At 39.4% G+C, this 15,736-nt stretch overlaps 1 protein-coding gene across 1 annotated transcript; it reads right to left on the bottom strand.

Annotated features, from left to right (window-relative positions):
* Window positions 1-364: 364 nt before the first annotated feature.
* On the bottom strand, window positions 365-15,054 carry LOC124287383 (visual system homeobox 2-like). Its single transcript, XM_046723908.1, has 5 exons — window positions 14,551-15,054; window positions 12,636-12,726; window positions 11,683-11,806; window positions 2,529-2,709; window positions 365-2,118 (listed from the first exon to the last, which is right to left on the bottom strand). Exons 1-5 carry the CDS (start codon window positions 14,882-14,884, stop codon window positions 1,868-1,870), a joined length of 981 nt encoding a protein of 326 aa, XP_046579864.1. The 5' UTR covers window positions 14,885-15,054; the 3' UTR covers window positions 365-1,867.
* Between the last annotated feature and the right edge of the window lie 682 nt (window positions 15,055-15,736).

The raw sequence follows: 15,736 nt of genomic DNA, 5'->3' as shown, positions 1-15,736 counted from the left end.
ATCCTTAAAAAAATGTAAGTACTACATATATACATACACCTTCATTCAGTTTAAGTGTTATATGTACATAAGCCTTCATAAAAAAGTAAGAACTGTATGAACTGGGGTTTATATGAGTTAACATACAGGTGCTGACCCGATACCTACACCGAGAAATATGTATTTCCTCTGATAGGCTGACCCATAATATATAGAGGATATTTTGTTATTGTTGTCAAATAACATGTATATTTCATCGAGTGGTCTGACAAAGTTGATGTGTTCACGAGTGACAACATTAACAAAATATTCTATTTATTATATTTTGATCATTGTTTATGAATGATCGAGACATCGAGTAAGAAAGTTTTATTACGCAACCCAACTACAGTCTAGCCCTTGAGCAGAAAGCAGTTCCAGGCAAAAGTTATATTCCACTCATTGAAATAACATGTTATTCTACTCAGTGAAAATACCATTTTTATTTTCACCAATATTTAGAGTATTTCAGCCTTAAGAATATAATAAAAAGCATGCTTTACCAGTAGGTGCACTATTTAGGACTAATCCATACGGTAAGTAACAGCAAAATCCCATACAAACATGTGCATGTAATGGGTATGACATATCTTCATATCCGGCCTATGTGTATGACTTATGAATGTCTGTATTGAAACGTTGTTATAAACGCAACCCAGTTCAAACGGACTTTCATAACTAATCTAAACTTCTCCCCGTCCTGGTAAACGAAATCTGTGGACATATTGCATATAATTGCATTCATTCAATGTTTCAATTTACGGCAGTTAACTAAGATGCTGACGAAGCACATTTGTAGTAATGACGTATGCCCCAGGTCTGACGCAGTACACACGTCAAGTGAAATGACGTCAAACAGAGAATTTGCTTGTTGACGAAAGGATTTCAAAACAATCTTCAATAAACAAAACCTTATTTTTTCGCTGCAAAACACACGTCCGTATTTACGTTCAGATATGGAAACTTAAGAAATATAATATGAGTGGTTCCGCTTGGTTGTGCCATGTTTGTGTGAAGTCGTGACACATGCATATGGTGAATACATATATTGGTATATACACCATTACCCTGACTATAAGCAATGATATATACTATTACACCCAAGTAGTCTCTATGTAGTAACAGTATGCACAATCCACTTGGTCTGGTATCTCTGTGTTGGACTTTTAAGGTTTGGGAAAGGGACAGCACATCGTTCAACCTCACAGGTGACCAGCAGAATGGTTCTATTTACAGGTACACACATGCATTAACATCACCAATAGCATGTCACACTTCATTCCATCAAAATGGGTTTACATTATGCCGATAACAACGAGTTACCTCGTCGCATAATTTCATTTTATCACATATAGAACTAAGTCCAAAATCAAGTTCATTCATCTATCTCGATGCTAATCACTTGCAACGACTGCATAATGACACTGGCAGGAACAACGTCTTAAATATTTGAGAATGTCTACCGCTTTAACGAATCCTTGTAAGATTTCTCTGATTGTGTGTCTCTCTTTTGAAGTACCTGTCAATACCCTGTACCAAGGTATGTGCCATTCACTCTGTATCTTTATAACAACGTACATGGAGTATGTTTTGTCTCAGTCAAGATAAGCACAGGAATCTACATGGAATGTTCTTCAACCATATGCAATTTTTCTCAGCATAAATAAAGTGACACACAACCTATAATAATGTGACACACACACTGTTTATCAGCAAAACACTCGACAGTTCTTCCTATTTATCGATTCTTGTCTAATGCTCCAACTGCTCATGCCCGCGACAAGGTATCTTCTAAAACACTGGACCACCAACAAGAAACGGCAGAGAACTGTTTTCTTTTGGTATAAAATCATTTCTCCGTATCAGTGCCTGTCGAGAAAGTTCTGAGCAGCTTTGCACTATGTTCCTGTGCCTTGGCCCTTAAAGCGTTGATGCTGTCCGTACGGGGGTCGGGATTCAAACCTAGCTCCACGATCTCGACCCGTGGGTCAGGGCTGTGCCTCGCCTTTATAGTGTCTGTAGAATCTGGAGTCTCTTCGTTGACATCCCTCTCTTCTGAATGAAAGCTCCTTGCAGCGTCATTGCATTTCCGATGCATACCTGGAAGATGTCATGTTGTTACTGGTTGTCTTATTGGAACGTGAAAAATGACAGCTTTGTTTACTGCATGGATCAATACTAAAACAGTTTTGTAAATAGCCATCAGAAAGGAATCATTAGATCCGAGGCAAAACAGGTTTCCTGTAAGAACTGAGTAGTGAGGCTTGTGACATCGCTGATTGAGTGTCATCCCAAGGGCGTGGATGTCATGCCATGTCATCTCATGGTTGCTATGTCCTAGACGTATAACTTACAGACCTCCATGATAGAGCAGGAATAATGCTGAATGAGGCGTAAACAACATTCACTCACTCATTGTATATGCACAAAACATGTAGTACAGTACCTATTTTATTATCTTTGTCAAGCATTCATTCTGTATGAAAAAGACATTTTCCACGGTTACTCACTTATAAGCCAAGGAGCACACGTGTCCAGTGTTCCGTCATCAGCAGCTTTTGCAATAGTTTCCGGAAGAGGAAGTGAGTGTCTGACCATGGCTCCGTACAGCCCATACTCCGCCATTATACTGCTTCGTCCCCACGTCTTCTCCGCTTTGCGCCATTTTGCACGACGGTTTTGAAACCAGACCTAAAACAAAAGTAATTAATAAAAATTAAAAAATACACAAACATGATTGTCCAAATAAATTAGTGCAATAACTTATTCAGCCAGTATTTTCACTCTTGTCCATTTACTACTATTCTAAACTATCAAAGACTGTGAATGTGTGAGCACGGCTTAATCCACTTTCAGCAATATTCTAGAAATGTTATGTCAGCAAAACAAAAGACAAAACAGGCTGTCTTAAATCGACCCAAGGTAAGTGACGTAATCTCCCAGGCGATTTTGACAATTTTTATAATGGTCTGGACCTTATTGTAAGTAAAACTGAGACATTCCAGTTAGTGTCTTATCTAAAACTGAGACATTCCAGCTAGCGTCTTGTGTGTAAACTGAGATATTGTAGCTAGTGCCTTGTGTAAAACTGAGACATTCCAGCTAGTGTCCTGTGTAAAACTGAGACATTGTAGGTAGTGTTTTGTGTAAAACTGAGACACTCCAGCTAGTGTCTTGTGTAAAACTGAGACATTGTAGGTAGTGTTTTGTGTAAAATTGAGACATTCCAGCTAGTGTCTTGTGTAAAACTGAGACATTGTAGCTAGTGTCTTCTGTAAAACTGAGACACTCCAACTAGTGTCTTGTGTAAAACTGAGACATTGTAGCTAGTGTCTTGTGTAAAACTGAGACATTCCAGCTAGTGTCTTGTGTAAAACTGAGACATTGTAAGTAGTGTTTTGGATAAAACTAAGATATTCCAGCTAGTGTCTTCTGTAAAACTGAGACATTGTAGCTAGTGTCTTGTGTAAAACTGAGATATTCCAGCTAGTGTCTTGTGTAAAACTGAGACATTGTAGCTAGTGTTTTGTGTAAAACTGAGGCATTCCAGCTAGTGTCTTGTGTAAAACTGAGACATTCCAGCTAGTGTCTTCTGTAAAACGGAGACATTGTAGCTAGTGTCTTGTGTAAAACTGAGACATTCCAGCTAGTGTGTTGTGTAAACATGAGACATTGTAAGTAGTGTTTTGTATAAAACTGAGATATTCAAGCTAGTGTCTTGTGTGAAACTGAGACATTGTAGCTAGTGTCTTGTGTAAAACTGAGACATTCCAGCTAGTGTCTTCTGTAAAACTGAGACATTGTAGCTAGTGTTTTGTGTAAAACTGAGGCATTCCAGCTAATGTCTTCTGTAAAACTGAGACATTGTAGCTAGTGTTTTGTGTAAAACTGAGATATTCCAGCTAGTGTTTTGTGTAAAACTGAGATATTCCAGCTAGTGTCTTGTGTAAAACTGAGACATTGTAGCTAGTGTCTTGTGTAAAACTGAGATATTCCAGCTAGTGTCTTGTGTAAAACTGAGACATTGTAGCTAGTGTCTTCTGTAAAACTGAGACATTGTAGCTAGTGTTTTGTGTAAAACTGAGGCATTCCAGCTAGTGTCTTCTGTAAAACTGAGATATTGTAGCTAGTGTCTTGTGTAAAACTGAGACATTCCAGCTAGTGTCTTCTGTAAAACTGAGACATTGTAGGTAGTGTTTTGTGTAAAACTGAGGCATTCCAGCTAGTGTCTTGTGTAAAACTGAGATATTGTAGCTAGTGTCTTGTGTAAAACTGAGACACTCCAGCTAATGTCTTCTGTAAAACTGAGGCATTGTAGCTAGTGTCTTGTGTAAAACTGAGACATTCCAGCTAGTGTCTTCTGTAAAACTGAGACATTGTAGCTAGTGTCTTGTGTAAAACTGAGACATACTGAGATATTCCAGCTAGTGTCTTGTGTAAAACTGAGACATTGTAGCTAGTGTCTTGTGTAAAACTGAGACATTCCAGCTAGTGTCTTCTGTAAAACTGAGACATTGTAGCTAGTTTTTTGTGTAAAACTGAGGCATTCCAGCTAATGTCTTCTGTAAAACTGAGACATTGTAGCTAGTGTTTTCTGTAAAACTGAGACATTGTAGCTAGTGTTTTGTGTAAAACTGAGATATTCCAGCTAGTGTCTTGTGTAAAACTGAGATATTCCAGCTAGTGTCTTGTGTAAAACTGAGACATTGTAGCTAGTGTCTTGTGTAAAACTGAGATATTCCAGCTAGTGTCTTGTGTAAAACTGAGACATTGTAGCTAGTGTCTTCTGTAAAACTGAGACATTGTAGCTAGTGTTTTGTGTAAAACTGAGGCATTCCAGCTAGTGTCTTCTGTAAAACTGAGACATTGTAGGTAGTGTTTTGTGTAAAACTGAGGCATTCCAGCTAGTGTCTTGTGTAAAACTGAGATATTGTAGCTAGTGTCTTGTGTAAAACTGAGACACTCCAGCTAATGTCTTCTGTAAAACTGAGACATTGTAGCTAGTGTCTGGTGTAAAACTGAGACAATCCAGCTAGTGTCTTCTGTAAAACTGAGACATTGTAGCTAGTGTTTTGTGTAAAACTGAGACATTCCAGTTAGTGTATTCTGTAAACCTGAGACATTGTAGCTAGTGTCTGGTGTAAAACTGAGACAATCCAGCTAGTGTCTTCTGTAAAACTGAGACATTGTAGCTAGTGTTTTGTGTAAAACTGAGACATTCCAGTTAGTGTATTCTGTAAACCTGAGACATTGTAGCTAGTGTATCGTGTAAGACTGAGACATTCCAGCTAGTGCCTTGTGTAAAACTGAGACATTGTAGCTAGTGTATCGTGTAAAACTGAGACATTGTAGCTAGTGTCTTCTGTAAAACTGAGACATTGTAGCTAGTGTATCGTGTAAAACAGACATTCCAGCTAGTGTCTTGTGTAAAACTGAGACATTCCAGCTAGTGTCTTGTGTAAAACTGAGACATTGTAGCTAGTGTCTTGTGTAAAACTGAGACATTGTAGCTAGTGTCTTGTGTAAAACTGAGACATTCCAGATAGTGTCTTGTGTAAAACTGAGACATTGTAGCTAGTGTATCGTGTAAAACAGAGACATTGCAGCTAGTGTGTTCGTACAGTGGTGTCCTACTCTACCGGCAGCATCCGCGGCCTGTAAACACATGTACGACTTGAGCAGACAATCCAGCGATCAGTATCATGAGCAATGATCCACGTCGTGAACGTAGACGACGCGCTGTCAACCACGTCACCAAGCCTCAACAACCGATAGGGTAACTAACTGCCAGTGAATTAACAGTCTGGAAAGGTCATAGTATGGGGGAGCACGACGAATCATGCTGACAGCTAACGATTGGTTCATTCCTAAAGACATTGGATATACGTTAAACATCCAACTTTCCATGTTGTAAGGACATGAACATGATGATTCCTGCCAGGATTGCCCTACACTGAACCTCCTTCCACGTCTCCGTAATGGGTAGTATTGTCTATAGAACCTAATAGACGATGTATAACTATGTATTCACACCAAAAACAGAAACTATAAGCTTCGTTTATTTGCACAAGGAACACGAACCCGTACGAATGGATTTAAAGAGAATTGTCAAATGTAAGTATGTTTTGTCATATAGTACTGGAATACTGATGTAGTATGCTTTGTAACCATTCGACATGGATCGAGTTTAAGTATGTTAATTCCAGTTCACAAAATCTGGATTAAAAATTAAGATCAATGACAACATACTCCTAATAACTGGTAACTGACAATGACGACACAGAACTAGAATATACCGCTATTACTAATATATAGGATAATTGCCATGGAAATCAGATAACGAAACAAACAGGAGAAAAACACGTCGTGCAACTGACACATGTACATTTCAGTGATGGCTGTAATTACCATTATTTACCAGATGTCTATTTCACTGATGATTTATATGGCTGTCTCTTAGCAGGTAACTCTACCACTACACGGGCCGGACAGATGGGGAGAGGAGGAAGAGATCAGTTTCGCGGACTAGTTTATAATGTAAGAGTGTCTCGCCCAACTTCATTAGCAGGTAATCGAAGGACTCACGATACACGGCTGACATATGACATCGGTATCCATCAGTCCATTTGAAACCTATAGGATGTTGAACAGCTACACTCGGAGATGACCAGTCCTTGTGGAAGAGACCGAGTTAAGCGATTTTGTTAATGGACTTCTGATTTGATATTTGTTTTAAAAAGAGATAGCCTTTCTATATTAATGTTTTAAAACTTTCAGTGAACATAGAGTTCATAATGTATTTACTTGTAAATAGAAAATATATAATTGTATTATGCTTTTAATTAGTCCTTGCAAGGTGGGTCGTGTTGGGCTTCTTGAGATGTTCTAGTTTCTATGACTCTCTTCACCAACAGTCAGTGGGTACCCGACAGGATGAGATGGGGTGATGTGTTAATGATGGCGATATGTTAACCTTCTGGAGTCTCACAGACAGCATTTTCAGCTCCCTGGAGAATGCCAATCGAGTGCACATTGATCCATTGACAGGGATAAGGATTCTGGCAATGTCTTCAGAAAGATGTCCATTAAGTAAACGCGCCATACAGTTGAACCATGACTGTTGTTCTTGTTGTAGATATAGTGTTTTGTTCTATATTAAAGTTTACACGGGGGAATCATGTACAAGGGAATCGGTAAACCAGCTGTGAATCCAACATTCAATTTAATCAGTATATGTTTCGAAAGAGGTATATATAGTCTGATATAAAAATGTTTCATCATACGAATACAATCACTTACGAATACAATCTTCATACGAATACTATACAATGCAGGAGGAACACTTTATTCAAATTAACTCATGAAACTAATCTGAACTAGTTTGGACAGGAATCGTCTCCCATTTCCCTATCTGTGATACTGGTAAGTTGACATTACCACATTCATAATCTTCTTTCTATCAATTTCAAATCTTTTCATATATAACAGCCTATGGGGTGTAGTGGTTAGAACGAAAGGTCCCCGGTCGCGGTAGGCCAACATACATTTATTGGTGATACTTATTACCCTGCCTGGCGCTCGGCATTAAGTGCATGACTGGTGGGAATGTATTGTACCTGAGTGGGGTATACACTGACGAATTGTTCACACAGGGCTGTCACTGTAACATCGGTATACGTCCTGACTAGTACCAGCAGACACAGACACAGACACACACACACACAGACACAGACACACACACACGTGCAGGAGTGAAATACAGTCTTGAAAGCGACTGGACCGGGTATTCATACAATGACCTCTCCGACTACGCACTCGGAAACGTCATACTTGACATCCAATTCACCCGAAACAATAGGGGATGGGTGTGATAGCTCATACAACTGTACAGACAAACATTTTGAAGGACTTTGCGCCCAGTGGCCAGGAGAATAGAAGAAACCGAGCTCACAAATTGGGCATGTAATCCGCCCTTTCGAAACATATGATAAAAAATTCTGACTCCATATTTCCTATCCAACCAAGATTCCCCATGCCAACATCAATCAGTAGGAAGAGAGGGAACTTCAAAAAACTCTTAAAAACTCAAAGAAACATCTACTTATATTAATATAGCTAATACTGGTGAAGTACTGCTGGTCGAGAGGGTAAAGCGGCAGTATTGCTCACTGCAGTAGTATAATGGGGATTTGTTCATCGGGCTGATAAAAAGTCAGTAAAACCGACTGCGTTTATACAACTGCAGTTTTGTCAAAAATTTACATACCTGCTGTCTTGCCGGTAGCACTAGTACCACTAAAGCATTGCCCATCAAGGTATTAAAACTGTAGTACTGCGAACCGTGCTACCTGTACTATTGCTGAGCGGGATAATATAGCTGTAGTATTACTGAGCGGGCTAATACAGCTGTAGTATTGCTGAGCGGGCTAATATAGCTGTAGTATTGCTGAGCGGGCTAATATAGTTGTAGTATTGCCGAGCGGGCTAATATAGGTGTAATATTGCTGAGCGGGCAAATATAGCTGTAGTATTGCTGAGCGGGCGAATATAGGTGTAGTATTGCCGAGCGGCCTAATATAGCTGTAGTACTGCGAACCGTGCTAATATAGCTGTAGTATTGCTGAGCGGGCGAATATAACTGTAGTATTGTCGAGCGGGCTAATATAGCTATAGTTATGCTGAGCGGGCTAATATAGCTGTAGTATTGCGAACCGTGCTAATATAGCTTTAGTATTGCCGAGCGGGATAATATAACTATAGTATTGCTGAGCGGGATAATATATCTGTAGTTTTGCTGAGCGGCCTAATATAGCTGTAGTATTGCGAACCGTGCTAATATAGCTGTAGTATTGCCAAGCGGGCGAATACAACTGTAGTATTGTCGAGCGGGCTAATATAGCTATAGTTTTGCTGAGCGGGCTAATATAGCTGTAGTATTGCGAACCGTGCTAATACAGCTGTAGTATTGTCGAGCGGGCTAATATAGCTGTAGTATTGCCGAGCGGGCTAATATAGCTGTAATATTGCTGAGCGGGCTAATATAGCTGTACTATTGCTGAGCGGGCCAATATAGCTCTAGTATTGCTGAGCGGGCTAATACAGCTGTAGTATTGCTGAGAGGGCTAATATAGCCGTAGTATTGCCGAGCGGGCTAACACAGCTGTCGTATTGCCGAGCAGGCTAATACAGCTGTAGTATTGCCGAGCGGGCTAATATAGTTGTAGTATAGCCGAGCGGGCTAATACAGCTGTAGTTTTGCTGAGCAGGCTAATATGGCTGTAGTATTGCTGAGCGGGCTAATATAGCTGTAGCATTGCCGAGCGGGCTAATATAGCTGTAGCATTGCCGAGCGGGCTAATATAGCTGTAGTATTGCCGAGCGGGCTAATATAGCAGTAGCATTACCGAGCGGGCTAATATAGCTGTAGTATTGCTGAGCAGGCTAATATAGCTGTAGCAATGGACGTGTTTCCTGGTCCTTGAGTTGGGGTAATTTCAACAGATACGTAGGAGTCTATTTTGCCGATGAATTAAGACACTGAATAATTAACCAGAGATCACCGTTGTTACATGTCATGTAATTCATGAACGTCAACAAGTGAAATTGGAGAGACGTTGTTCGGTCGTAATACTTCCTTACTATTACTTTATCCAATCAAGTTCCTCTTTTTGATATACACAACAGCCTTAACAGATTCTAAGGTGGCTCAATGACGTCATCACGCTCGTGCCTGTCGCTCCCATATTGGCAGGTGATGGTGGTGAGCACGAGATTCAGATGACATTTGAATAACAAATCTATTAATTGAAATCACATTAGCGTGCGTAAAATCGCGCGAGAATACAGCTAATCTCGTTCCCAAATTGAAATTTGTAAACACGTTTCTCACTGTGGTCTGATTCGGAATCCGTCCGCCCGTGCTCACCGTGCGTTCCGTCTCCAGAGACTACTTCGCGAATCAATGAAGTATAATTGACAAAACGAATATTTCTTTGGAAGCGTTTGATCTGAAATTAATCAATCTCACACAATAGTCACTCTGAGTGATTAACTCATCTAATATTGAGGCCTAAATCGCTCACGTGCCGGTCTAAGCGCCTGAAATATGTTTCCGCAATTGCTTTATTTGCGTCGTTGGCTTAATCGTGCCTCAGAGACTGCCATGGGGCCCGTTCTCGCTCAATCATTTAGTAAATGTGAGAAAAATCTTGCTATCATTTTCCCGTGTTTGAATAAGTAATGCGAACTTCCATCTGTAAAATTACCCTTGTCCCTCTCAGGGCCGATGAATGTTTTAAACTTGATTAAGAGATGTCGTTATCTCATTTAAAAACGACCCTGTTAAAGGGGGGACTTTCAAAGGTATGGCAAATACAAGTTGCTATTAGAGTGATTAGGAAAGAACGATAGTTATGGCTAATACCTGGCCTCCGGTTGATGTAACCTCCCATACTCCATGTACGGGCTTTTGGGGATACGGAGTACAGGGGGAGATTGGAACAAAACAGGCGTTGGTGGGTGGGGACACAAACAGGCGTTGGAGGGTTAGGACAGACGGGCGTTGGTGGGTTGGGACGAGAAAGGCTTTGGTGGGTCGGGACACAACAGGCGTTGGTGGGTGGGGACACAACAGGCGTTGGCGGGTGGGGACACAAAAAGCGTTGGCGGGTGGGGACAAAACAGGCGTTGGTGGGTTAGGACAGACGTGCATTGGTGGGTGGGGACAAAACAGGCGTTGGTGGGTGGGAAATAAACAGGCGTTGGAGGGTTAGGACAGACTCAGAAAGAGCTCTAAGAAATATAAGAGGCGAACACGAAACCGGTGCAATCAACGAAACATTAATTCCACATCCTAAATACTTGTACGATGTGTACCGTAAGTACAGTCTAAAGACCGATTGTGTCTTTCAAAAGCAACCGGGTACAGATTATCTAGCCTACTGAGCACAAATAAGTGAACCTTCCAAATCACCAGTTACACGTGTACTTCGTGTTTCATAAGAGGCGATGGGGTAGCCTAGTGGTTTAAGCCTTGGTTCGTCACGCTGAAGACCCGGGTTCGATTACCCACATGGGTAAAATGGGTGAAGCCCATTTCTGGCGTCCCCCGCCGTGATATTGCTGAATATTGCTAAAAGCGGCGTAAAAGCCACACTCACTCACTCACGTTGCAAAAAGATGCGACTATGTTCATCGGGGTAATCCTCCAAGACATCTCACGTCGATCGATGCTCATGATATCGGTTACAGGATTGTCTAGCACACACTCTATTACTTACCGACCGTCGCCATATAGACGCAATACGGCTTATAGCAATGTTAAACAAAAGGCAAAGAAACTAAACGTGTGTAATCTTGTCCCGCAAAGTATGTATTTTCCCTATCGGAGCAAACTGACACCCACGTAAACAATAAAAACTGAAACTCACTGATATGGTGTAAAATCCTAGCTTGTAAATCACTAACAAGCAAAACCAAACTGGATATATAGATATTTTCATGTGTGACAAAGCTCTTCTTTCAGCAGCATTCTTTCACTTATTGAGAGTGTAAGGATCATACATATATAAATATATTTAAATATATATATATATGAATTAAGAGGTGAAGTTCAGCAATGTATTTATACATCACAATGATTGAACCGAGAATATCCGAAGTTACCTGTATCCGATCTTCCGGGAGATCTGTCTTCATGGCAATGACTTCTCGTGCGTACACGTCCGGATAATGAGCATCTTTAAATGCCTTCTCTAATTCATCAAGCTGCTGACTTGTGAAGATGGTTCTAGACGTGTAATAAAAAGTGTTATGTGAAAGTTGGGCATAGTTTACACAGTGGATGCTTATTTAGGCTATCACAATTCAAGCTTTTAAAAACATACATTATGAAAAAATTCATTTTCTCAAACATATGTGCAATGATCTCCAGGCATCATGAATATTTGTCCAGTAAGTCATCTGATCATAATATGTAATGTCTGATTATAATACTATTTAAAGTCCTGTTTGAAGCTAGGATTGAGCATGTAACCCCCATACTGGTTAGGCTTATACACTATGAATTAATATCATTCTAGTCCTGAAAAATACGTGTATTTAATTACGACTGTTAGAAAAAAGTACGTATTGCACATTCATCAATGATATAATTATTCATTATTTACTGAGTCTTGACGTCTATCCTTCTGAATAATATATTTGTTTGCGACAAAACGCTTTCTAATATAATAAGAACTATTTGCCAAAAACTGAATTTTAATATGATTCATAAGCCTGTGTTTATGATAACTGGCGTATCCAGAGAAACCGTCATAAACACACGAAAAGGCGAGCCATTTGTTCACCTCAAAAACATGTGAAAAAATGGGGAATTTAATCAGATATAGTTTTCGTTAATGATGTGTCAAATGTGGAAATGTCCTCCACCTCTTCCATAACACGTCTGAAAGCTTTACTGAGGTCTTTAATGTTGCAAGGAAAATCTATCATAACTTCATTACTGATGGCAGTATGTGAGGATGTGAGGTATCTGTATGCTGGCTGGCCTGCCTGAAGGGAAGTGAACGGATGAACGCGGTTGTATCTTGGAATGGACAGATCACAGTGGCAATTACCTGTGCCGTCGCTTTTTCTTCTTCCTGTTGGCAAGAAGAGAGGAATTGTCCAGTTTATCAACAGTGCTGTCCACTTCACAGTCGGAGGTTTCTGCAAGAAATCTTCTACGCATAAGAAAATTACATTATAAGCTCATTAAATCATTTTTGCTGTTCACACAACCTAACAATTAAGGATAAATTTGTTTCAAATAAGATCTTATTATAACCTGCAAAATATGATTTAAAAACACAATGCATTAATGAGATGACAAAAAAAACACAGATAGCTTTAGAAGACTGATAATCGTATTTGCATTCTTATCTAGACAATTTTAAAATTCACCTTTGCCTCGGTAGCTGCTGTCCTGGTAGTGCAGTGGTATTTATTATATCATATTCACATATTTGCTCGTGTATCGACCTGTAGATTCGTCAATACATGTTTCTGACCAATATATCGCTGTTATTGTTCACAACGGTTACACGAGCAATTAACAGATATCAAACGTTTGAGATTTATCAAAAATAATATTTTCATTTCCACACCAAAACCTAAACATAATATTCAAGATTCATTATCCTCTGGCGCTGATGCTGTATATTTACATCACATTCGTTTCCCTTAAATTCATTCACCACTATTGAATATTAATCGAACATATTTTTTCCAAAGGACTATATTTTCAGAGCAAAATGATCTACACGTTCACGTCGACAACACGACAAAAAGAGGTAGCGATTTTTAAATAATCTGTCTAAATAAATAAAATACTTTTCCTCATTTTTTACAGAATTCAACATATTATCAGTTTATTTAGCTTTACTAGCTTTGCATGCATGCCCCACAGCACCAATACATGAACAAATCATCTAGTCCATCTGAATAAAAGATAACAAAAACGGTATCAAATTTCCTTCTTCAGGTAAAACAATAGTGATGGCAGGAAGAAGAGTGGGAACATTTCTACTGCTGCTGCCGCAGGTTCTTCCTCCATTTCGTTGCTATAGCAACGGAGACATAAACAAAGACAAAACGCTCATTTCCAAACGTTCTGGTGCCATGGGGAAATACGTGTCTACAGGCTGACTTGATGCTTTCATCACTGTGATATATAATGTGGCATTTGGAGAGATATTCATTCCATTATAATTGTGTGATTAAATATACAATTAATTTAGATCATATTATCTTCAATGTCAATGTTTGAGAAACGACCTCCACACCACTATATCAGACAAATAGACAAAGAAACAAATGCACATCGGGTTAAGATGAGAGGAAGAGAGCACTACTATCAGAAGTATGGTTAATGTTTTCCTGTTAATCGTGCAATACTTATTATCAACATGTTCTGGAGCCACAGCGATCGGTTGTTCTGACTTAGGAACTTACATATAATTTTTTCTGACATTCTGATAAAACCAGATCTTCATGATACATGTTTGTGAAGAAACCATGGTCATATATAACTTTCATTCTCGAGTAATATTCATAATTTTGATTAAATTCTATTACGCTGTGGACATAACGATACACTTTTAAAATGCCTTGTTCTAAGTATAAAACGATTAACTGTATATCTTTTAAATTAAAATTCACAGATACATGAGCAAATTTACATAAGCATTAATTTTGTTTGATTGTTTTGAACACATTATGTTACATTTGACAGATTTAACCACATCAGCCATTACTGAGGACTTTCACCTACTCATACTTTCAGCTGCATCAAAAAATAATAATAAACAATATGTTTTATTCAATCACTAAAAACAAATCAGCCCGCTCTTTGAATTAATAATCTCGGAAATGTATCAATACAATATATTCCATGTCTAATTCGGCTCTGAGATCCAACAACGGCTCTCATCGTTAACCCGTATGGCTAAAAGTATTACAAGATTAAGGGTTAAAGAGATAATCGTAGCTCACCTGTCTTATCGCTTCGACTCGGCGCCAATTTATCCCGCTCATTGTCGTCTGTTGATGATAAATGGGGTTTCCAAGATGGAGCAGACGACACATCTTTGAAGCTCGTGTTAAAAGTCGAAGGTAAAAATGGCGACAGGTAGAGTGACACCGGCGATGGAAGATGTCCTTGGAGAGAATTGTCACGTAAATCAAAATCCTTTCCGTGAAGGAACTGTTTAAAAGAAAAATTACTACCGCACATTCCAAATCCAGGCTTAAAAACCGGAGCTGGGAAACCGGACGCAAAAGACCGGGTCCCGTTTAGGGTAAGAAACGGTGAAGGTACAAAATTCATGTCCAGCTCTTGTCAAAACGCCCTCTTCATTCACAGAATGATCGTGGAGAGGCTACAGCCTTTAGATAGTGTCTCTCGCGATAGATTTGAGCGACGGTTCAACTAATGGAATGGTTGTCGCGGGATAATTGTCCCCGCCTCGGTTTCCCGGTCTAAGCATTGTTCCACTAATCAATTCCAACCCCCGATTCTACGATGTGCTCGCGAAAACTGTCACTCATTCAGTTTCCAATAGCCCGTCTGCCATCTGCAATTAGCCATTATAATCACAGCGCTATAATGTGCCTTATTGGGCATGGAGGCTTATATAAATTTTTGTTCGCGAGCTTGATTTAATTTGCGTTAGGCTATGATATTGAAATGCTTTACAAGGGCTCACAATGCTATGAGAACCACAGATTCCATTCATGCCTAAATTGCTAATAATTATTTTTCGCCCGTGTCTTTTTTCTACATATTGGCTCTAATTAAGTTATGCATATTGCCCGTTCGCTCGCCAGGCGCTTTGTTATGACCCGTGCATTATCTTACAAATTATATCTTGTATTGGATTAATGAAAATTATTTTTCTGTTCTAGTGGAGGTGAGGGAAATGTGAAAAAGGCGGAAATTCATCGAGAGGAAAATATTAGTTGGATCCAATAAATCCTTGTTAACATGAAGGTTATTGTAGCAAGAGTAAGACTAATATATAGCGTGATCGGAGTTAACACGAGAGCAGCCACTCGCGCGGATTAACACATTATCTTGACAGCCTTCCGATATATCTTTAGAAGCAATATGCTATGAAACATATCAACAATTTGTAAAAGATATCTGAAACTCTACGTTAAGCTGATGAAAATATGTTAC

This window comes from Haliotis rubra, unplaced genomic scaffold (assembly GCF_003918875.1).
Source record: "Haliotis rubra isolate DU_JTF1 unplaced genomic scaffold, ASM391887v1 Scf40, whole genome shotgun sequence".
NCBI lineage: Eukaryota > Metazoa > Mollusca > Gastropoda > Lepetellida > Haliotidae > Haliotis > Haliotis rubra.
This window is presented reverse-complemented; position numbering and strand designations above follow the sequence as displayed.